General features: G+C 40.7%; 1 protein-coding gene across 3 annotated transcripts in view; it reads right to left on the bottom strand.

Moving 5' to 3' along the window:
* Window positions 1–23,926, bottom strand: part of Stac (SH3 and cysteine rich domain) — a 142,516-nt gene that overhangs the window by 96,683 nt on the left and 21,907 nt on the right. For 2 of the 3 annotated variants that reach the window (XM_070006575.1, XM_070006576.1), the window contains exon 2: window positions 5,720–5,996. In XM_070006575.1, coding sequence (XP_069862676.1) covers window positions 5,720–5,996 — 277 coding nt within the window. The remainder of the gene's footprint in view (window positions 1–5,719; window positions 5,997–23,926) is intronic. The other variant, XM_070006577.1, reaches the window with a different exon arrangement.

Here is a 23,926-nt window from a genome sequence, read left to right as displayed (position 1 = left end):
TCTGAGTCCACTTAATATGCTATCTTCCAACTAATAACATATAGTTAAGTGAAAGATAATCTTAAAAACAAAGAATCTGGAGTCCCTTGGGAAAAATCTCCTTAGATGATGAAGTTATTAGTCTTAATAGCACATGTTGGTCTGGTGAAGCCTTTGAGTTGCAGTTTGCCACATAAATTAGATGTTCTCCTTACAATTCCATGTAAAGATAAATGCCATCGATGGTATGCATTTGCTAACATCCTGTGCAGATGAGTCCCTCTACTAACCCCTATCAAAGCTTATGGACTCCAAGAGTAGATCTTCTTAGCTGAGTGTCAGTGGTTCACATCTATAAGTAAGCCTTGCTACTTAGGAGGCTGAGATCAGAGGATCATGTTTTGAAGCCAGCGGATAGGAAAGTCCATGAGACTTATCTCCAGTTAATCACCCAAAGAAGTGAAGCTCTGGATCAAATGATAGAGTGTTAGCTTTGAGCAAAAAAGCCCAGGGACAGTTGCCAAGTCTTGAGTTCAAGACTCAGAACGAGGACAAAATAAAAAGATCTTCTTGATGGAGAAAATGTGTTCATGCAACCAAGTATAAGAGTCAGTTCATCATTCTCCTAGTCAAGACCCTCAAAACACAGGCATCTATATTGTTTCTTCCTGTATTTAAAGAACCCAATAGACTCTACTCCCAAGTTACTCAGGCTAATCTGAAACTTTGGCAAAGTAGCAAGATACAAAATTAACCTTCAAATAGCTTTTCTGTATGTCAATAACAAGAAGAGTGAGGCTGAAATCAGGAAAGCAACTCCTTTTGTAATAGTCCCTGCAAAACAAAACAAAACAAAACAAAACTAGGAATTAACCAAAGAAGTGAAGGACCTCTATGATGAAAATTTTAAAAACCTGAAAAAGGAAATTAAAGCAGAACTAATGAAAAACCTCCCACATTCCTGGATTGGGAGGATGAACCTTGTGAAATGGCAATACTGCCAAAGGCTATCTACAAATTCAATGGGATACCCATCAATATCCCAACATCATTCTTTAATGAAATAGAGGAAGCAATCCAAAAATTCACATGGAATAATAAACCTTGAATAGCAAAACAATACTTAGCAGAAAGAACAGTGCTGGAGGAATAACAATACCAAACCTCAAACTCTATTACAAAGATATAGTAATCCAAACACCTTGGTACCTGACATCCAATGGAATAGAATTGAAAACCCAGAAATGAACCCGCAGCACCTAATCTTTGATAAGGGAGCCATAATAGAGGATGGAAGAAAGACAGCATCTTCAGTAAATGGTGCTGGCAAAATTGGTTAAACACCTATAGAAAACTAAGGTTAGATCCTTATATATCATCCTGCACCAGAATCAACTTCAAATGGATCAAAGGCTTTGAGGTAAAAGCAGATACCCTGAAAACACTACAGGAAGGAATAGGAGACACTCTAAGGTTCCTTGGCACAGGCTAAAATTTTCTTAATAAAGATCCAGAAACACAACAAATCAAAGAAAGGTTGGACAAATGGGATTGCATGAAACAGCAGAGTTTCTGCATGGCAAAGGACATAGCTAGTAAGATCAATAGGAAGCCCACGGATTGGGAGAAGATCTTCACTAGCCATATAAAGGACAAGGGTCTCATATCTAAAATGTACTAGAACTCAAAAAATTAAATCCCCCCAAAACAAATCCTCAAAGAAACAACCGCCCCATTAATAAGTGGACTAAAGACTTAATGATAGGCCTATGTGAATGTCTACTTTTCTCACATCTCCAGAAAAGGTTGGGTTCAATCTTTGGTTTGCATGGGTGACTACATTTCTGGGAAAGGGTAGCCTATACCTCTAAGAGCAGGCTTAGAGCAGGCCGAGAGCATGCCTCAGTATTGTTTAACCCAAGAAGGCTGAGATCCACACCAGTAGGGGAGGACTTTTTTGCATCAAGTTCAGGCAAGGGCAAAGTTAGTAATATGGAGTTAAGGAACTAGAGACAGATGGGGCAATGAAGGAACCAGGTGTCTTCTTCTATCTTTATTGGTCAGCGTGTAATCTTTCCAGCTTTAAAATCTATGTGCCACATAGACACACACGTGGACAATTGTAAAACCAGCTGCAGGTGTTGTTATGTCTTAGAAATCTTAGACAGTGATTATTTTTATGGATGCGTCCATCAGCTGGAAAGGGCACAAATGAGACTTGATGTTTTGTAGCCACTATACAACCTTCAGCTCTCAGTTAAAAAAGGAAAACAAAACAATAGCTTTAATCTCTTTTCTAAAATGTCATTAGGAGGTCACAAGAGAAGTGGTCATTCTTTAAGACCTCAAATATGAGAATGACCTTTAATTTGGAGACAGGAGGTTAGATTTGAAAGGGAAAGAGACAGAGGGTCTCTTAAGGGTGGTCCAATACTGAAAGCCTACATGTTGTTTCAGGTAGTTGTTTTTTTGTTTTTTTGTTTTTTTTTTGTTTTTTTTTTTTACCAGCCCCAGTATCATTTCCTTTCATTTTCTTACCTCCTTCCTCCAGTCTTTTCTCTCTTTATTTTATTATCCTGCCTTATATCACCCCTTTTTCCTTTCCTGCAAGGAGCTAGCTATCTGGTTTATCTTGTTTAATCCTTGAGAAGAGTGGCATAATTTGTTGACTACATTTTGCTTTTAAGATAAAAAAGCAGGTTAAACTATAAATTTAATCCTAAGAGAAAAAGCACACTGCAATTCTCTCTAGCCCAGGGATTTTTTTTTTTTTATAATCAGAATAGAGTCTTCTGAAACTGTTGTGCTTGAGGTACACCTAAAATCCCATTCAGGGTAATGGCTGTGACATTCCACAAGGTGAATTCATTTCCTTTACTTATTCTTAAAAACACAGGTTCCTTTGTCTTTTCACATCATTACATGAGATTTAAAATAGACACTTCTCATCACCTATTTTAAGGGTTCTGAATAGCACTGCCTTGAAAAAGTCTGATGGCAATTTGTGTGGAAATTGGAAGTGACGTAGTATCAGATTCGGAAGCTGGGTATTCAAAAAGACTACGCGGGAGACAATGGGATTGCATTAGTATTCTGAGGATGGAACAGGCTGAGACCTTCTCTAGGACTCCCCCACCATGCTGGCATCATTTCCTGATGGAGATGTGTGGGGGATGGTAGGAGCTTCAAGATCCAATAGAATGTACCACTCATTGAGAATCAGTTATCCAGAGAACCTCCCGCTTCCCCCTCCCCCTCACGTCCCCCCCCTCCCCAATGCTGGTTGGATCACTGACTCTGTCTTCCTCTTCCTCCCTGCCTTCTTGTCTGTCCTTTTCTTTGTGGCTGGCAGCCCCTGATCCTTATAAAGTGAGACAGGCTTCTCCACCCCTGGCTGTGGGCTGGCTCATTAAGTTGCTCACAAAATTGAGGCAGATATAGATATAATAAAATGACAGGGAAATTACAAATAACTTAAAGACATTACAAACAGCAGATTCAGGAGTTAAGGAAAGCAAGAAGTAAAGCAGTAAGTATTTCTACATCAATACCCTTCCTTTAAATGCTGAGTAAACAATGCTCAAAATGTTATACTCAATGTCTCTATGTTTTGAATAATAACAAGGCTGCCCAATGCCCTTCTCTGTATTTTGGTAATAATAAGAACCATCTTTGACCCGTTATTTACATGTTTTTGGTAATAGAACCACGTTAAACCCACTTTCTGCATATTTACGAACTAAACAAAACGATTAAGGTTGTCAGGTGATGTAACCATTGGTCACATGGTTCTGGCTGGAATTCCTCCAGCTCTGAAGGCATAAATACACCTGGCCCAGGGACTGCCATTTTGAATCTCTCTCTGCTTCTACTTTCTGCATATGTCAGGCAGGAGGTGCTCCTCTTTTCTTCCTTACTTCCTTCTGTTCTCAGGTGAATCATTCCAGAAGCCACATTTTTGGAACATGAATATTGGAGTCTTTATTATACAGTTAGCAGGCTGCAGGACGCCCATTGTTACAAAGACCTGCAGCCTCCAAATACACAGCTAGGAAACAAGCTAAAGAGGAAAGAAATAACAAAAAAATACCAACAAGCCAACTCAGCTCCATTGGAGAGCTGAATTGGTACGCAATGATGACTGGAGATGAGCCAGGAGACAGGACATAGGAGATGATTATGGAGACACATGTGGTATTGCATCATAGCAGCTAGGCTGGTCTCCGACTAAACAGATCCTTAGAAGGGGCAGATCCACCTGAAATTCCTGGTCCCAGGCACTGGACTGACAGATTCAGTAACCTATCAGCCAAGTTCCCACCCCTGCCTCCAGGGATCCAGGCATACCCATCACCTGGGAGGCAAGTGATGGGCAGGGATTTTCTTTCCACGGCATGAAGACAAGATGCCAGGCCCTACCATCCACCATGTGGCCAATATGGCGCCAGCCAGACCTGACCTCCTTACTTCATTCCCTTCCTTTCTTCCTTTTTTTTCTTGTCCTTTTCTCTCTTCCTTCCTTCCTTCCTTCCTTCCTTCCTTCCTTCCTTCCTTCTTTCCTTCTTCCTTCCTTCCTTCCTTTGTTTCTTTCTTTCTCTCCTTTTTTAAGTGTTTTCCCTTGCTTTGCCCCACTTTTCTAAATAAAATTGGTGCTAAAATTTACTTCTACTCTGTGAGGTTGTGTGTGTGTGTGTGTGTGTGTGTGTGTGTGTGTGTAACTGTTTGAAATGCTTTTTGTCATGGGTTTCAATTTCCCATAGTTTGCACAGAAATTGGGAAAGTGAGTCAAGGATTTCTCTCTACCTTTCTGATGGAGGATTGCCCTTTTGTCCTTATTCTTTTCCTTTCTTCAATGACAACCTAATGGAATGCAGTAGAAGCCCAGTGTGACACTTCCAGTCCAAGGCTTTAAGACACTCTTTTATGCTTCTATCTATACTTGTCAGGAGAAGAATATGACATGGCTAGGCCATGGCTCCAGGAAAGAACAAGAGACAAGGATGAGAGAAGATGCAATAACCAAGCAAAGTCTGGATCAGACCTCTGTCATCTTAAAAACACCCAAATCAGAGTCAAAGATGGCTAGTTGTTAGCACTGGAATTTTAAGGTAGTTGTTAAATAACCCTATAGGAGAACTCCCTGGCTGGGACAAATATTGCTTCTAAAAATGTTCTAAAGATGAAGTAAGAATGTGAATGGTAGTGAGTAGAAAACAAGATTGTGAGTAGACATTCCTTGGCTAAAAACAAAGACAGGCTTTATAATAGGAGCTAACACTGCTCCCTACGTTGAATATCCTTCCCCTTACCTAGGCCAAGGAGATCAGTCAAGGTTTTTTCTTCCTGGCCATAATGACCATCCCTGGTATATCCAGCCATTCTCAGTGATGGCAGATGCTTGGCCAATTTGGGAAGCAACAAGCATTCGAAGTCTTCTTTGTCGACACTCTGTGATGACAGGCTGAGACAGATGCATAAAGACGGCATGCAGAATGACTAAAGGACCTTGGAGCTCATGGGAGATCAAGTGTTTCCTAATGACACCGCAACCTAACTTCTCCCCTGCCCAGCCCTGCCTCCCTTACCTTTTCACAAACATGGCTTCCAAGAACACTCCAGAAACCCTCCTGCACGTGGCTTTCTGGGGTCAGAGTCCACCGAGGGTACCTGGACTCATTCCACACAGCTCTCACTCAGCTTTCCAGGGCTCTGACCTGCAGGAAGGGGCAGGAGGCCTTACCCACTATCATGTGGTTGCAGACATCACAGAAGGTAGGCTTCTTGAAGATGTGTTCCTGGAAAGCATGGGCCTTGCCACTGCCGGAATGCAGGCCTGCTCTGGTGGGCGTGGATGTCAGGCTTCCAGGAGTGGGCAGAGGGCTGGGGCCAGGGCTGACCTCTGCCAGCACATCTGTTTGTAGCTTCACATCACTGTTGGTTCTCGGGAAGAAGTTGTCAGCACTTTTGCTCCGTAAACTCTTAGTCTTGAAAGAAAGTGATCGTTTTAGTTTCTGGAGCTGCAATGCAATGACAGAACAGTCTCTCTTACGATTGATTGTGTAGATTCATGCTGGGGTGGGGGTTGGGGAGGGAGGTTGGGCTCTGTGTCCTGTGCTCTTGCATGGAGGCCTCAGCCCTCAGGAGTTTTTGCTATGTCCCTGTCTAGTGGGTGAAACTAGTGCCTAGTTGAGATGGAATTCAGTAGCACCCCTGCTTACCCCCCAAGCCAGTTAACAGAAAGAGGCTCCAGAAAGCAGAGCCTGCCTTTGCTCCTCCTCCCCTTCTTCCTTATGGTCCCCTAGTGTTCTGTCAAACTACCCTATGCATGGCTCTGGATCTCTGACACCATTTGATTTTTGAGTCTGGATAATTGGAAATGATGGACGATCAACTCCTGAGTTCAAAGACTCAACCTATAATGCTGGCTTTTCTCTTTTAGGACTATTTGGCAATCACTTGTGTCTACACACAACAGAGCACAAAACATAGCTCCCTGACTCAACATCAGTCAGGCTAAATTATCCATGAAACATAAACCAGAAGTTCCAAGTCGGCTTTGGTCTGAAGCACGTGGATAAGTGTGCGTGCGTGTGTGTGTGTGTGTGTGTGTGTGTGTGTGTGTGTGTGTGTGTGTGTGTAGGGCACAGTGTTTCAATGACCCCTTTGGTTTCCTTTGTCCTTCCTGTGGCCTTGTTCCTTGTCTTCAGCTGTGGCAAATTAGCCCATTTTCCACTTTGCCTTTGGGACTTGTGAGTTTGAAGAACCATTAGCTTCTGAGGTCTGGATTTCAGTCCAGTTTTCATTTCTAAACATATCTTCCCATTGAAGCTGTACACAGATGGGAGCATGGAGCCTCCTGTTTAAAATCCTGTAAGAAGTTCTCCTTTGCTTAGGTTTAGAGAACAGGTTCCTGCCAAGAGTTTCAGGGACTGGTGACTCTGGGCCCTCTAGTTAGCCTTTATGAGTATCAGTTTTGCTCCGTTCCTGCCAGTGACTATGGTCCTTTGGTAATCTCTCCTATTTGCTGTGCTTTTTACATCACCAGCCATTCATACTTGTTTTCTCTCTTCCCAGGTAGAAGTCAGACACAATATGTCACCTCATCTTTAAGGTAGTTTCCTGAATCTCCATGGCAGTCTTAAGTTTGGAATCAATATCTGTGACCAAAGTTAGGAAGATGAGACTCAGTGTTCTATTTCAATTGAAGTCTCCATCCCCTGTGGCCAGGGCTCCCCTGGTAAGACTTTGGTATGGTCTCACCAAGCCTCTACTTTCACCTCGACTGGCAACGCTACATCACAGGTCCAGGGGGAAAGGGTGGTCACCAGTGCTGGGAGCACAATGTACAGACTACATCCCATCTACTTTCTTGTAGGCCTGCCACTTTGCAATGTGATTCTGTAGCAACTCCCATCCCAAGTGGAATTCATTTTTTTTCCACTCCATGAATCTTGTTGGTTTGGAGATTTGGCTGACAGAAAGTAGCAGCAGCAATTCTAAGCTAGTTCTTAAGAGTAGGGCCCTGTCTTCCATTTGGAAACTGTCCCATTGGTGATATAAACAGTCAATCCTAAGGCAGCCTGAAGGATCATAAGAAACACATGGTTTTCATCACCCCAGGGGATTCCAGATGCAAAGGCACTCTGCCATCTTGCAAGCCTAAGGGAGTCTGGCTGAGACCAGAATTTTGCAGCTCAGCCCCACTCCAATTGTCATCCCATACCCTCGCCAACCAAAGAGGTGATGCATGCTTCAGATCATTGAGTTGCACATGTACTTTATGTATACAGAAATAGGTAACTGACACAATGATTCTCTACTATCATCCTGACACATGGTGGGATGGTACTTCTTTGTCCTTTTAAAATTGAGTGTGGTTGAGTGAAGCCAGCCACCTGCTTTATGGAGACATAGTGGTCAGGCCCCAAAAATTCCTCTAAAGAGCCTGCAATGGGCATCATCAGTCAGAAAAGGCTAGTCAAAGCAGCAGCAACAATCTACATGGAACCCTCATCCACAGTGGCCCAGATAAGACTTTTTGTTTTTTTCCTCTGCCATATAGTTCAAACCTAGTATAGGAACTAGAGCTGTGAAAGAAGAAAGCAGGTGTGTTTGGGGCAGGGGAAGGATCCTGGGTTGATTTAAATTTATGTAGCATCAACTCATTTGTCCTGACTGATCTAGAGGAGGAGTCATGAGTCCTTGGGAGTATTATTTTTATTTTAAAGAGAACACTTCAGCTCTAAAAAGACCAGGGAGAAGAGGCTATGGAACAACAATTCATTGAGATGGAGCCAGACCAAGGTTAGGACCTGAAAGCAGCAAAGGAGTAAGACAGACCTTAATTACTTGATATTCTTCAGGCTACAAACTGCATGGTGCTGGCCAGGAGACATAAGTAGGAGACCAAACTAGAGTTTTCCTTTAGGTATATTTCAATACACTTAAGTAGCTAGGATGTTCAAGAATCTGCCAACATTTTCTCATGGATGTGCAACCAAGGAAAGGAAGCTTATCAAAGCCAATACCATCACATGGAAAAGCTATAAGCATTTTCTCTTTGCTCTTCATTGAGTTCACATAAGTCAATGAGCTGGCTACCCATACCTTGAATCAGAATAAGAACGCCGCACCAGAGCACTGCTGACAGGGTCATGGAGGTAGCATATGGTGAAAAGCACTCTGAGAATGTGACATGTTATACATGGACAGAGGGTGATCACATGTGCATGTGTGTGTGGAGTAGTGGGGAGCAGGGAAGTGTGGGTCTGGGCCAAGTACTTTACCCATTCTAATTCTCGCAATCCTCCCAGTAAGATGCTCTTGTATCCCCAGAGAGTAGAAGGCAAAGGGATGTGTAAATAACTTGTTTAAGGCCTCTGAATTATGTGAATCAAAACGGAGGCTCAAAGTTTGATCTTCTTTGCCAGTGTCTCTATGGAATGGATGAAAGAAGGAGGGAAGACAGTCCCTGGTAGATGAAATTCTCCCTGCTAGTCAACAAGAGTGAAAAAGCGTGTGATAAGAGAAAGAAATCTACTTCTTAGGTGGGGAACTTCGTTTTCCTCAAGTTGATGTGTGGTGTTTAACTAGGGTACCTAATTTCTTCTCCCTGGAAGACATAGCTGAAAACAGTATCAGGCTTCTAGGGCTTGCTGAATGTCAGAGCCAAGGACTTTGTTAGCCATAAAATTAGAAACCAATGTATCATTTCTTCCTCAAGTAGAAAAATTAGAAGACATGTCCACCAGTCAAATAAAGGCCAACATGAGAGCTCAAAAGGAATATGTTATCTCCAATTCCCTTCATTGGCCAGATGCCAGAAGGAACATATGAAATACAGAAATAGAAGGAAATTCTGATAAATGCAGATGTCATAAAGGAATCAGCTTCTACAGACCACAATCACAATCCGGTTCCATTATTCACCATAATGGTAAAACTCACAGATACCCCTGAGTACCTTATTATGTGCTAACATAATATCTTAGCAAACTTCTAAGAAGGGGATCATGTATTCATTTATTCACTAGATAATGCATTCAAAACCTATCTATTGTGGTACTACAATGAAAGAAAGCATAGTTCTCAATTTTGGTGATACAGTGGTTTAAAGTCCATTGGATACAAGTACGGAAGGCCATGCCTGTAATCCTAGCTACTCAGGAGGCTGAGATACAGAGGGTCATGGTTCAAGGTCAGATTTTGCAGAAAAATCTGAGAGACTCTATCTTCAATTAATTAGCAAAAAAGCCAGGTTGGAGGCATGGCTCAAGTAGTAGAGCAGCATCTGTTAGCAAGAAAGCTAGACAAATGAGGAGGCCTTGAATTCAAGTCCTTGTACTAGAAAAAAATAAAGGGACTAGATAATATAAATCTCAGTAGGTATAAGTATTATAAAGGAAAGTAAAAGCTGAGTCAAGAAAGGCTTTCCTGACAAGGGAACGTAAGTGTGAAGAAAGTATGGGAGCTACACTGGAGAAGAACATTGTGGGTAATGGGGAAAACCAAGAGCAAAGGCAGTAACAAGAAACCAGTGTTTTTGTGTGCCTGAGAAACACCAGGAGGTTGATGTGTTTGGAGACTAACCACGGAAGGGAAGGGTGTGGACCCAAGATCAGCCCCATGCAGGCCTTGTGGGTTGTACAAGAGCTTTGAAATTTATGCTAAGGATAATGAATTTTGAGCAAGGAAGAGTGATGGGGTCTGCCTTTAAAACAAACAAGCAAACAACATACAAACAAAATACATGGGAGAAGGTCAAGATGGAAGGAAGGAGACCAGCTGAGAATGAACAGTTCTGATGAGGGGTTAGCTCTGGTTTGACCATAGGGCGTCATGGTAAGATGGTGGAATCTGGAGTACATTTGGAAGGATTTGTTGTGAGACTAGATGTAGACCATGAGTTGTTCCATTGTGTTTGTAATTAGAATAACTGGACCATCAGAAATGCCATTTTTCTGGAAGGAAGAATATAAGAGAAGAAACAAGTTGTTGTGGGAATAAGATTATTTGAAATGTTTATTTGGGATTCAAGAGGAGCTTCCAGGCCAGCAGTGAGATGGATGACTGTGGGACTCAGGAGAAAGGTCTAACTGGAGTAGTAAGTTGTGAATCCTTAGCAGATAGATGGTACTTATTGCATTAGGATAGATGATGTCCTGAGATAGATGATGCAGTGAGAGTAGATCCTGGAGCAGATTGATCTGAAAATGGAGCCTGGAGATGCTCCATGATTAGAGCATAAGAAGGTTCATAAAGGAAAGCAAAGGAACTTGAGAAAGAGAAGCTACTGAGGAAGGGGAAAACCTCAAGAAAGCAGTATTTTGGAACTAAAGGAACAAAAGGGCTCCAAGTAGAAAGAAAAGTCAGCAGCACCAAATTAATACTAATAATATCAACTATCAAAGGCTTAAACACTGGCTATTGCATTTGACAAAGGGAAACTCTTTGGGAGACTTTCAAGAGAGTACATTCAATGAAACAGTGTGAAGCCTGTCTGACGGGGGCTTATGAATGAATGGATGAAAGGAATAGGGTACTAGTGGGCAGGCACAGTTTTGTTTGTGAGTTGGATGTGGAGCAGATTCTTTTGATTGTTCCTATTTTCTCAGTGGAAACAGAAAGAAATTATTGGAGTGAAGGGAAGTCAAAGTGGAGGGAGGAGATGTTGGAAGTTGAGATGGAGAGATTGAGAGAGAGAAAGGGAGAGAAAGAGGGAGAGAGATAGGGAGAGAGATGTGCAGTAGCTCAAAGACTGGGGGCAGTAGATGATCTAGAGCAATGCAAGGTGGTAGGAGGCAGGGAGCTTAGAGAGACCAAGAAGGATGTTTGCAGGATATTATCTTACCTTAGGTGAGGTAGAGCTGAGAAAACAGAAACATGGTCATTTACTCATAGTGAAATGGCTAGTCAGTTGAAGACTGGAGAGCAGCATGGAGATCTTTCTGACTTCAAATCCCAGTAAGCCAAATAAACTTCAATGAGAAGCTACTCCACTCTTGACCTCCTTTTGGTAACATCCTTCAGTTTACTGGGTTTTATTTTCCTGGTACCAGCTGGAATTTTAGCCATAATCCATGTGGCTGCCATGTTGAACAACACTTCTATGCTAATTGATTAAGGAATGCTGAAATCAGGCATCACAAGAGCAAAGGAACACGGAGAATCTGGCCTGAAGGTGACTGTCAACAGAGTGTTCTGTAGCAGCAATAAACATAATCAACCAGTGTGTGCTTGGTCATTCTAGTGAGGGACAGGCTGAGGAAAGGGTGGTAAGAACCAACCTTTGCCCATACAAGCAGTAAATCAGGAGGCACAGATTCCACTTTGACACAGTGTTTAGCATCCTGCCTGCTGACGTTGAACTAGTTGGTGATGTCTCTTTAGATGCCTCATCTGTGTATGATGGCATTGAGAATGTACTGGCTTTCATGTCTGCATTCAAATGAGGTGTTCAGAAAACCTTTGACAAGCCCAAGTCTCATCCTTGATAATCGTATGTGCTCTTCATCTTAAATTTCTAAAATGAATGCTTGTTTTCCTTTTTGCACAGTTTAACCTTTCTAAAACAGATTTGTGTCTTCAATTGAAATGCTCCTTGTTTTCTTCTGTCCTGAGCAAATATTATTAAGTCTATTGATGGTGTTTAAGAATCAAGGAAATGAGTTTTTCATCCTGCTGCATTGTATTGGCCCTCAAGCAATGTCAGACCTCTCCTTAATCCCCTCCACCAGACACAGAGTACCTGCATCTATCTATTCCATGTTTGTTTTGGGCTGTTGTCTGCCAGAGCGTGCACACACTAACCCTTGACATTTTAACCAAGACTCAAGGGGCAGAAATATGTCTTCAGGACTAGAGAAAGACAGTGCCTATGATGTGATAGAATTTTCTCATCAAGATTTTTTTTTAACTCAAGACCTTGTGCTCTTGCTTGGCTTTTTCTGTTCAAGGCTGGCACTCTACAACTTAGGCCACACCTCCACTTCCCGCTTTTTGCTAATTAACTACAGAAAGAGTCTTGCAGGTTTATCTGCATTGGCTGACTTTGAACCATGAATCTCAGATCTCAGGATTACAGGTGCGAATCACCAGCACCCAGCTCTCACCAAGATTTTTATCCATTAACAATCTAACTTCTTTTGCAAGGACCATGAATTTCCAGATCCTGATTCAGTTCAGTTTGGATGGTTGCTTCAAAGTCAGAGATACTCTTCTTACATCGATCTGGCCCTCTGTTATCTAGCTGCAGAAACCAGTTGTGCAGGAATATACTGGTAAAATGACATTTATTGAATCAGATGGATTGCATGAAGATATGTGGTCATGAGCAGGTCCCTAGAACTCTTTATCTCAGGTTCCATCTGTATTGGGGATGATGAACTCAGTGGCTGCCAAATTCTTTTCCAGCACTGACAATTCAGCACACTAGGGGACACATAAGTCTTTGACTAGGCCACTGTTAGGAAGGCTAAGATTCAATTGTAGAGACAAATAGTAATGCTTAAAACCATCTGAGGACTACATAAGACTCTACATTTATATTATAGAGTGAGGAATAGTGTTTTAATCACTGCCTACTCTAAGTTATCAGAGAAGGGAGTTGTCAAATAGGGGCTGGAGTAGTCAAAGGCATTCTTTCCAGCCTTGACACAGACTTGTACTGTTTAGATACCTCTCTCATCCTTGGTGAGATCCAGTCTCCTGGCTATGGGACATAAGACTCTTTCTTGATGGGCAGAGTCGTCCACTTGTCTGTTATTATCTCTAGTCATCTTCTCCTCCATCCCATCATACAGACACGGCAAGAACAGCCCTCACATGTTATATGTTGTATAAGCCATCTGTGCCTTTGTTCTCCTGGGAAGTCCAAGGTCTATTTCAATATACTGGAAAGGTATGGTTTTCCTGGATGCTTAACTTCTCTCAGAGTCCTTACCTGTCCCCACCTGCCTGTGAAGGACTCTACTTATGTGAGCCAAGTGTACTTCTGCTCCCAGGATTCCCTGTTTAACCCTGAGGCTATGTTCAACAAGCACAGTTTCTGGCACATAGAATGATATTATCTATCATAATATATAATTCTGTCATTACAGAATTCCTATAATACATAAGACCATAAGACCACTTTTGTGTGTGTGAGTGTGTGTGTGTGTGTGTGTGTGTATATGTGTGTGTGTGTGTGTGTGTGTGTGTGTGTGTGTTGGTCCTGGGACTTGAACTCAGGGCCTGTCTCAACTTTTTCTAGTCAAGATTGGTGTTTGACTTCTTGAGCCATAGCTCTACTTCTGGCTTTTTGCTGGTTTATTGGAGATAAGAGTCTCATGGACTTTCCTGCTCAAACTAGCTTTGAACCACAATTCTCAGATCTCTGCCTCCTTAGTAGCTAGGATTATAGGCATGAACCACCAAATCCAGTCTGTGGCTTAAAAAAAAATAACATCCTAAAATCAGTTGTGACCCATATTATTTAAGCCCAGAATGGTGACAATGGCTAAATATTGTTTAATGGTAAAGACAATATTTCACTTTGTACTGGACTTATGTAACTGTAACCCCTCTGTACATCACCTTTCTAAAAATTTTTTAAACCTCACTTTAAATTTTAATATATTTTTAATTTTTAATATATTTTTATTAAACTTTAATATATTTAAATTTTTTTTGGGGGGGTCCGGTCGTGGGGCCTGAACTCTGGGCCTGGGCGTTGTCCCTCAGCTCTTCAGTTCAAGGCTAGCACTCTACCACTTGAGCCACAGCACCACTTCAGGCTTTTTTCTTTCTGCTTATGTGGTGCTGAGGAATTGAACCCAGGGCCTCAGGCATGCAAGGCAAGCACTCTACCACTGAGCCAACTTCCCAGCCCCCAATATATTTAAATTTTAATATATTTTCTATGAAACAACCTTCTGAGTATAGCAAATATCCCATTTTATAGATGAAGAAAATGGGATGGCTTTTTTCCTCACAGCTAATGGTCTGCCACTTGAACCATGTCTCAACTAAGGCTTTTTGCTGCTTGATTGGAGATAGAGTCTTTCAGTATTTTCTGCTTGTGCTGGCTTCAGCCATGATCCTTAGATCTCAACCTCTTAAGTGGAGTGTAGAACTGGTTCCACATTATTTAATTTCGATCTTAGAACAATGGGGTAGGGTTAGAACTTAAACATAAGCTTTTAAGACCACAGCTGGAGGCCTTCCCACAGTCTGGTTCGGCTACTCAAGACAAACTTGTCTTGAAACAAGTGATTGATGGAGTAAGTTTATGTACTGAATACTTCGTGTATCTCACACAATGAGTACCAGTACTGGCTTTTTATTTTCAAGCCCCTGCAGAACACCAATACAGTTGCATGCTAGGCTTACAGGGACTTAGCAAATGGTTTCCTATAAAACACCTTGTAGCCTTAATGGCTGCCTGAAGAATCAGAGTAGCCGCTAGAATCCCAGGACTGTCTAGAGCCTTCCCTGGTGCACTTCCTGATTTTTAACACTATCTTCAGCAAGACCAAGATGAGGAAAGTTTCCTTTTCCACAAGATCAACAAAGACTGCTCATCCGTAATTAAGCAAAGCTGTAGAGGTTGATTATAGCAAGTGAGGAAAATATTACTGATTTTAAATCAGCTCTTAGGTGCTGAGGAATGATTTTAAACCTTTCCATTTTAATGGACCATTTACTTCTCTATGAATGAGCAACTGAGTAATAATTACACAACCCATTTCCTTTCTTTTCTTTCTTTCTTTCTTTCTTTCTTTCTTTCTTTCTTTCTTTCTTTCTTTCTTTCTTTCTTTCTTTCTTTCTTTCTTTCTTTCTTTCTTTTTTTTTTTTTAGCTGTGGGGCATGAAATCTGGGCCTGGCTCTTCAGCTCAAGGCTAGCACTCTACCACTTGAGCCACAGCGCCACTTCCGTTTTTTCTGCTTATGTGGTGCTGAGGAATTGAACCCAGAGCTTCATGCATGTGAGACAAGCACTCTACCACTGAGCCACTTTCCCAGCCCCAACCTATTTCTTTTCTTTCTTCCCTTCCTGCCTCCCTCCCTTCCTTCCTCTTCTTCCTTTCCTTTTTTAAAAATGTCCATATTGGGGCTTGAACTCAGGGATTAGGTGGACACTGTCCTTTAGTTTTCTTGATCAAGGCTGGTACTCTACCACTTGAGAAGCTCCACTTCTGGATCTTTATTGGTTAACTGGAGATAAGGGTTTCACAGAATTTCCTGCATGGGCTGGTTTGAAATCATGATCCTCAGATCTCAGTCCCTGGAGTAGCTAGAATTACATACATGAGCCACCAGCGCCTGGCCAATTTGTTTATTATTTTTTCTTATCATTTTGTTTTAAAATAACTTACAGAAAACTGGCAAGAGATCAAGTAGAATGGTCATCTGCCTTTCACCCAGCTTTCCTAATTAACATTTACATAACCATTGATTCTGACCGCAACCAGCAAATGAACACTGACGTAAACCCATCAACTCACCTACAGCATTATTGGAATTTGTGAGAAGATGTGCCATTATTGTCCTTTAACATTGCATCTAGTTGCTCTGTCTTCTAGTTATCTCTTTGTAACAGGTACTCCATTTTTTCCATCTCTTAGAACCTTGAACTTTTGAAGAATACTGGCTGGTAATTTTGTGGAATTTCCATTTATTGGGGCTTATCTAATGTCTTCTCCTTATTTGTCACCAATCAGGAATCCACAGTATATTATATCAGGCACCTGACCTTACAGTGTCCTCTTCCTAATGACTGACTTTTGTCACCAGGCTAAGGTGATATTTGCCAGGTTGTTCCACATTGAGACACTATGTCTCCCTTTCTAATGAATGAGTATTATTGTGATGATATGACCACAAACTTTTCTGTTTCTCACTCTATTATTGTCCTCTATTTTTTTTTTTTTTTTTTTTTTTTTGTCGGTCGTGGGGCTTGAACTCTGGGCCTGGGCGCTGTCCCTCAGCTCTTCAGCTCAAGGCGAGCACTCTACCACTTAAGCTACAGCGCCACTTCCGGTTTTCTGGTGGTTTATTGGAGAGATAGGAGTCTCACGGTCTTTCCTGCCCGGGCTGGCTTTGAACCGCGATCCTCAGATCTCAGCCTCCTGAGTAGCTAGGATTACAGGCGTGAGCCACCGGCGCCCGGCTTTGTCCTCTAATTTTAATATCTATTTTTGCATACTTTATTTTCCAGTGTTTGCCTAAGGCCAGGATTTAATGTCCATTAAGTCCTTTCTAGATTGAGTGGAGCTATCAGAATAATTACTACTTGCATATTTTTAATGTTTCCAATATTTTCTTGAGGTAGAGACTTGCAGTAGCTCACCCAAATCCATTTATATTCTCTTCCTTGGGCATATGATTATAATGTTCAAGGCTTCTGGCAGGTACATACAGAATTGGGGCAGTGTTCTCACTGATGAAATAGAATGAAATGTGATGCATCATTGCTGAGTCTATGCATCAAGATTTCTGCATGTGTGTGACATTCCTTATTACTTTTCCACACTGGCCTCAGTGTGGATGTGGTGGAGGTCCTAGATAGCCGTGAAGAGCATGACAATATCTAGGGAACAGTAGAGTGACATCTTGGAAGGAAATAGTTGTTCTGACAATTGTAAAGGAATAGAACTGTCTTACTAACCAAAATAGTTTACCTTGAAACACATGTGAACAAGGAATAAAATATCTCTATTTTTTGAGCCACTGAATATTTATTGGGTTTTTTCATTACACAACCTTCTCCTCTCAGTAGGTTTCCTATTACAAATGACATGGTAATATATATATATATATATATATATATATATATATATATATATATATTAGCACAATGCACAAAGATATCTGGTCGGAGATTTGGTTGGTCAAATATTTTTAAATTTATAGTTCTTTTATATTGAGACGTAAACCAGACCCAAAGAAACATAGGTTGCATAGTTTATCTCATTTGTAATAATTAGAATGTGCCTATAAATCTATAAGTAAACAATGGGTAGCAAAAGAAAAAATTATACTTGGACACGATGGATTAAATAGGAAATTAAATATTCACACAGTGAGACTAAAGGAGTATATTCTTAGGAGAAGATCACAAAGGCTTAATAACTATCTACATATGATTGTATAAAATAAATGCTTATTGATATGAAGTTTAAGAAATGGAAACAAGGTTTTTTTATTTTACTTTTTGTGGTTCTTTTCCCCCCCTGTTTTTTTCCTTTTGTTGCTATTTTGACTTCCGTACATTTTCTCTTCTGTTTGATTTGGAGAGGGGAAGGGGAAACACAAAAATGATGGGACAAAGTGTGAACTAATTCAGCAGTGATATTCACTAGACATTATGTCAGAAATGAACTTTACAACTTGTAGGAGAGGGGGATCTGGAGAAAAAAACTGGGACAAAATGAGGTGTGATGCTGTCCAAAAGAAATTTACTAATTACTTAAGTTATATAACTGTAACCCTTCTGCATATCACCTTTACGATAAAAATTTAAAAAACATATTTAAAAACATATGTACCATACAAATGGCAGAGAAATTTTTATAACTCTATTGAGCTGCATACATCAGCTTAGAAACATAAAAATATTTAACCCTACTGATAATTAATAAGCTGTAAGTTGTTTTAAAATTTGAGTGTTATTTTTGCCCATGAAAATGATAAACCCTTAAAAATTAATTGCAAGAAATATGAGTTAAAGTACACAAGAAAAGGCACTCTTACCAACCAACAAGTGGAATTATAAATTTTTTGTAGGAGTTTATCAGGAATCATGCTAGTGCTGACAGTGGCTAATGTTTATTAAAACTTATAATTTTCATATTCTATATCATTCCTTGTTATTTCTATTTTCTTTGTAAAACCTTAATTTTGCTTTGAGCAGCCTGTTCAGCTTTCCCTACAGCAAGGAATAGCCAGTACGACACAACTCTGGCCAATGAAATGTATACCTAATGCAGATTTCTCCAGAGATTTTTGCTTTCCTGATAGAGAAGACTTGGTTAGTCCTCCCTTTCTCTCTTCCCTTCTTGTCTTGACATAATGCCTACAGCTAGAGTAGCCCTTTCCCAAGACAAAGCATAAGCCAGAGGGAAAAATCTGCAGAGGGGTGTGGTGTCTCATACCTGTAATCTCAGCCCTCAGGAGTTGGAAGCAAGAAGATCATAAATCTGAATTCAGCCTGGCCTCCATAGCCTGACCCTGTCTAAAATAAAGAAGGAAGAAGAAAGAGGAGGAGGAAGAAGAGGAAGAGGAGAAGAAGATGACTAGCATAAAGCAACAGAGCAAAGTAAGATCTTGAAACTTCTATAAGTAGCTGAGTTTAACCAGCCATTTATTCTTTACCCTCACATGTCTTTCTGTGTGAGAAAATAAATCCATACTTTCTTCAATTATTGTAAGTTAGGATTTTTGGATACCCTATATCCCAAATTTGTCATTTACATATGACACCCTCTTACTTTTGGAGAAATTTAAATTAGTATTATAAGAAAGTAATTAATGAAAAATTTTGAAATATGAGAAAGACTAGGACTTGGAGAGGCTACATTACAACCCATAGACACATGCAATTATGAGTGGTGAAATTGGGACTCTGGTCCTGGTATCTCAAGATTCCAAAATGCCTCTACCAACGTCTCTTCCTGACAGGATGTGTGTGCTGTATCAGAGCCTATATTCTTTGACCTAGTGGATGTTTGGGGACCACTTGTCACTGTCTCTTGAAGATCTTTCTGGAGGGGCACTCTCTTTTGGGCTGAGCTACTGTAGTCTTACTGCTCATGATGTTAGGAATCCTGTCTGTCTTTCTTAGGTCTGTATTTTGTGTGTGTGTGTGTGTGTGTGTGTGTGTGTGTGTGTGTGTGGGTGTGTGTGTGTGGTGTGCGTGTGTGTGTGTGTGGTGTGCTGAGTCTAGGTGCTGTCCCTGAGCTTTTTTTTTTTCTTTTCAAGGCTATCAATCTATCACCTAACCTCCAACTCCATTTTTAGCTTTTGGTAGCTAATTGGAGCTAAGAGTCTCACAGACTTTTCTGCCTGGGCTGGCATTGAACTGAAGTCCTCAGATCTCAGCTCCTGAGTAGCTAGGATTTTAGGTATGAGACAAGGCACCCAGCTTCTGGGTGTGTCTCTTGAAGAGCCACTTGGGAACACCTCCCACTAGCACCTGCCCTTTTCTCCCAATCTAGGGCAGCATGTGTTCTGTGTGTTTGAGAGGTATCAAGGAACTTAAACATATTGATGATTAGGATTCACTGATAGGGTGGGAAAGGGGCAAAGGATGAGGATGAAGATGATATGCAGAGTCCTCAGTGTGATGGAAAGTCACTGCTTGATTTTGAGTGAGCTTGCTGTTAAGAAGATAATACTGACTTATGTGTGGAGAAAGGACAATTACATCTATAGAAAGATAATGGTTCAAGCCAGGGTTATGGTGTGAAAATGGTAAGAAATGATATGTTATTGACATCTGTTGAAGTTATAGCCCACAGTGTAAGAAAACAGTGAGTAGTGAAGGGTGAGTCCATGGTTTCTGACTTGTTCTGTTGTCATTGGAAGAAAGGCCATTTACTGAGATGGCAGTGTGAAGAGCCATCCCACACATATCAGGGACAGATAATATGCAATTTTTTTATGGTTGACTTTCAAGAGACTAGTAGACATCCATGTGAAGATGTGGAGTAAGGAGAGTTCAAATTCACTTGATATACAGTCTTAAACATCACACTTAATTGTTTCCCTGAGCCTGAGGCCATAGCACAAGGCACCAGAGTGAACTGTAGGGATTAAAAGACATATTTTTAGATGAAGACGAAGATCAATCAGGAATTACTGCTCCCTAAGATTTTAATTTTTCAATCTCAGTTTGTTGCTGAACACATCAATGTGTTACAAAACACATATCTGTGTTTGTTTGGTTAATTATCAGCCTGAGTGAAGTACTGACTTAATGTAGAAAATCAAAAGAACTGATGTGCTTTAAGATTTTTCTCCAAGATGAGGGACGGGATGGTAGGGGAAAAACAAAGGAGGAGGCAACAATGCTGGATAAAAAATGTACTCATTACCTTGCTCATGTAACTGCAACCCCTCTGTACAGTATTTTCAAAATAAAAAACTTATTTAATAAAAAAAATTTCTCCAAGACAAATCAAAAGCATATAAACAGACACACAAACATAGTTATTGTGCAATGTGGTAAGTGACATAGGGCCCTGGAGAGTCAATTCTTGTAGGTGGTTACAGCTGCTGGATCTGAATCCTGGTTTTGATTTCTAATAGCTCTATTAACCAATATGTGAATGGAAAATGTAGGCCATTGAGATAATTCAAAGAGATAATCCTTATAAACCTCTCCATACAGTCTGGGACATGGCATCAATCCCATAAGTATTAACTGATTATTTTATATTCACAAAATTGTGCAATAGAGACACACATAACCCACTGCACAGTCATGCACTGATTGATAAGCTTACAAGCAAAAAGACTAGCGGCATTCATCATAAATGCACATGTATATATACTGAAAATCTCTCATTCCCTCACTACCTGTCTCTTCTGCCTTTGTATGTGATAACGTTGCTTTTTCAAAAGTGCATTTTTAAGAATGGAGAGATTATTTTCTCTTTCTTTGAAGAGCTGGCTGTTACCCAGGGCCTGCCATGGCTCACAGCCTGCTTTCCCCTCCAATGAGTGACAAATATCCTTAGCGAATCATTTTCTCTAAAAATAGACCACTGGGGATGATCCTTAGCTCTGATTCTCATTTCCATACACCTTCTAAAGTGAAGGAAAAAGTAAATTCTTTTGGAGACTTACTGCTAATCTATCGCAAGCAATATGACTCCTCTTGAGGTTTGTACAATGCCCTAGTTTTATCTGGTACGTGTATTGATTTGTATAAAAGAGAAATGTACCACGTCCAGGTTCTACAGACTTTACCAGTTAAATGTCTATTCTGTTTGGTTTTATGTAGCCATTTACCTGAAGTATTTTGCCTTAGTCACTTAAAGCATGACTTGCTTTCTCTATTTCTTTTTCCCTGAGATGCACATGGATGGGTTTGGTAGGTACATGGCAACTTTCAAGTCATAATCACTGTATTGAGCCAGATGTCTTGTTCTTACAACTACAAACTAAGCTTTGATGGGCACAATTGGCTTTTTGGTTCTAGGATATCAGTTTACATCATCTATATTTCCGGGTTGCATGTTTAAGGCAAAAACAAAACAACAGCACTGAGATCTCATTTTATATTGGGAACCTTGACAGGATTGGTGCAACTATCATGGAGATTAAGCATGAGCTTTATTTGCCTCCTTAAAGCTTGATTTGCATGCTTATTTGGAATATTCTGCTTCTCTGATTTGGATTAGAAAGGTTCGCTTAATCATGCTCTTCATACTAGCCAGGAGAGAGAGATAGTTCAAGCTCCTTTGCAGGCAGTGATCAAATGGATTGTGGTTTGAGGCTGGCCCAGGTAAAAAGTCTTTGAGATCCAGATCTCAATCAATAAAACAAACTAGGTGCAGGAATATGCTCTGGTCATATCAGCCATGTGGGAAATGTAGATTGGGCACCAGTCTAGCCAAGGCGTAATATGAGATCCTACTTGAAAAACAACTATGAGCAAACTGAGCTGGGAGTGGCTCAAGTGGTAGAGTGCCCGCTTAGGAAGTACAAAGGCTTTCTAGATACATACAAAGTCTTAATATAAAAATCTTTAATAGCCCCTTAAAGTTGGTCACTGGCATACTTTCTTTCAAAATAAACAACCTAAAAGGCTACAGACATCTATCAGTCCTATGCTTTTATTCATCTAGAAGCTGTTCAGTAAAATGAGGGGTGATGGACTTAGCAAATTTCTTACTGGTGACACTGACGTTATTCTATGGCCAGCAGCAGATCTTGTCTATTGTTGTCATCATTATTACTATTGACATCATCATGATCATCGTTATTAACATCCCCTACATAGTAGGTGAAACAATGGAATCACAGTATTTTGTCTATGTTTCGTTGTGCACCATGATGGATGCCACAATTGAAGATTGATATGTACATATTCACAATCATTTATGTGACTAAAATGGCAAGGATTAGGAAATCCATTTTCAACCTGGCTTGAACAATGACACCATGGTGCCATGAAGAACTCAGTCCTAAGAAGATGACTCTAGGAATGGTGAATTCAGTAAAACAGACTAATATCACTAAGGACTAGGTTCTTTTAATCATTTTTCCCTGACTTAAAGCTGGTTTAATTCATAGTCAAAAAAAATGTCTGCCTACATACAAATATTCAACAGCAGAAGAGTGATGGAACATTCCTCCATATCTGCTCACCATTAGAATTCCTTAGTTCTCAATGGCCAGAATTGTAAATAACAACCTTTCTGGGTCACTTAGTGGCAAGAGAATGAAGTCATTCTATTTGATTTTTAGACCAATCAGGATTTTCCTCTTTGATGCTTGGATTGACAATTCGCTACACAGAGAAGGGTTGGCTACCAGAGTAATATTATCAATTAATTTCAAAAATCAAAAGTGAAATAAATGGTTATAGGACAGACAATAGGGTTTTTAAGCACACAGAGACCCCTGGTGGAGAATGATCACGACTAGACTAATGGTAAAAGGAGGAGAAAAGATGGCGGAAGACTAAGAGAAGACTTGGGAGAAGAGGTACACACTGTCCCAAAGGCAGGAATTGTGCATTTGATTGATAGGCTCATATGCATTGACTAGGCTAACTCATATGATAGATAGGCTCATACTCCACTGACATCATGATAGGCTCATACTCCACTGACTAGATTACATCGTACGATAGACGCTCATACCCTATTCACACCCCATCTTAAGAGTAAGTCGCTGGGATTGTTAGTTGTACAGGATTCAATCCAAGAAGACTAGAGTGCAACTATGCTGTCAGTCTTACAGACTGACAACTTTCATGTGCCAGGAGCAGGGTCAGGAGGCAGGGGGACATAGTAAGGACCTGAAGTGACCTCTAGATACTGAGAGTTTCCCTGGACTTGATTGGCATGAAAATGGCAACTTCAGCTATACAGCTTCAAGGAAACGAGTTCTTTCTGCAACCAGTGAGTTGGGAAGAGTTCCTAAAGCTTCATGTAAGATTGGCTGACCTCACAGGTTCAGCTTCCTAGGGATGCTAAGCAGAGGAGCCACCTAACCTTTACCCATACGCCTGACCCACAGAAACCAAAAATAAATAGATCTGTGTTTTACCTACACTAAGGTGTTACCTACACTAAGCACAGGGACTTTAGTGAGGGATTTCATATCAAGAAGCTAAAGGCTCCACCAAATTCACAGCGACTATAAATCTGGATCTGGAATAGTGGCTCTGGTGTTCTGGAGCTGGCCTGTAGCAAGACTACACCTGCTAATGAAATGGAATTTGGAAGAGCTATGA

This window comes from Dipodomys merriami, unplaced genomic scaffold (genome assembly GCF_024711535.1).
Source record: "Dipodomys merriami isolate MVZ:Mamm:240054 unplaced genomic scaffold, mDipMer1.0.p SCAF_7, whole genome shotgun sequence".
Lineage (NCBI taxonomy): Eukaryota > Metazoa > Chordata > Mammalia > Rodentia > Heteromyidae > Dipodomys > Dipodomys merriami.
The sequence above is the reverse complement of the archived record's forward strand: the minus strand, read 5'-3'. Positions and strand labels throughout refer to the sequence as shown.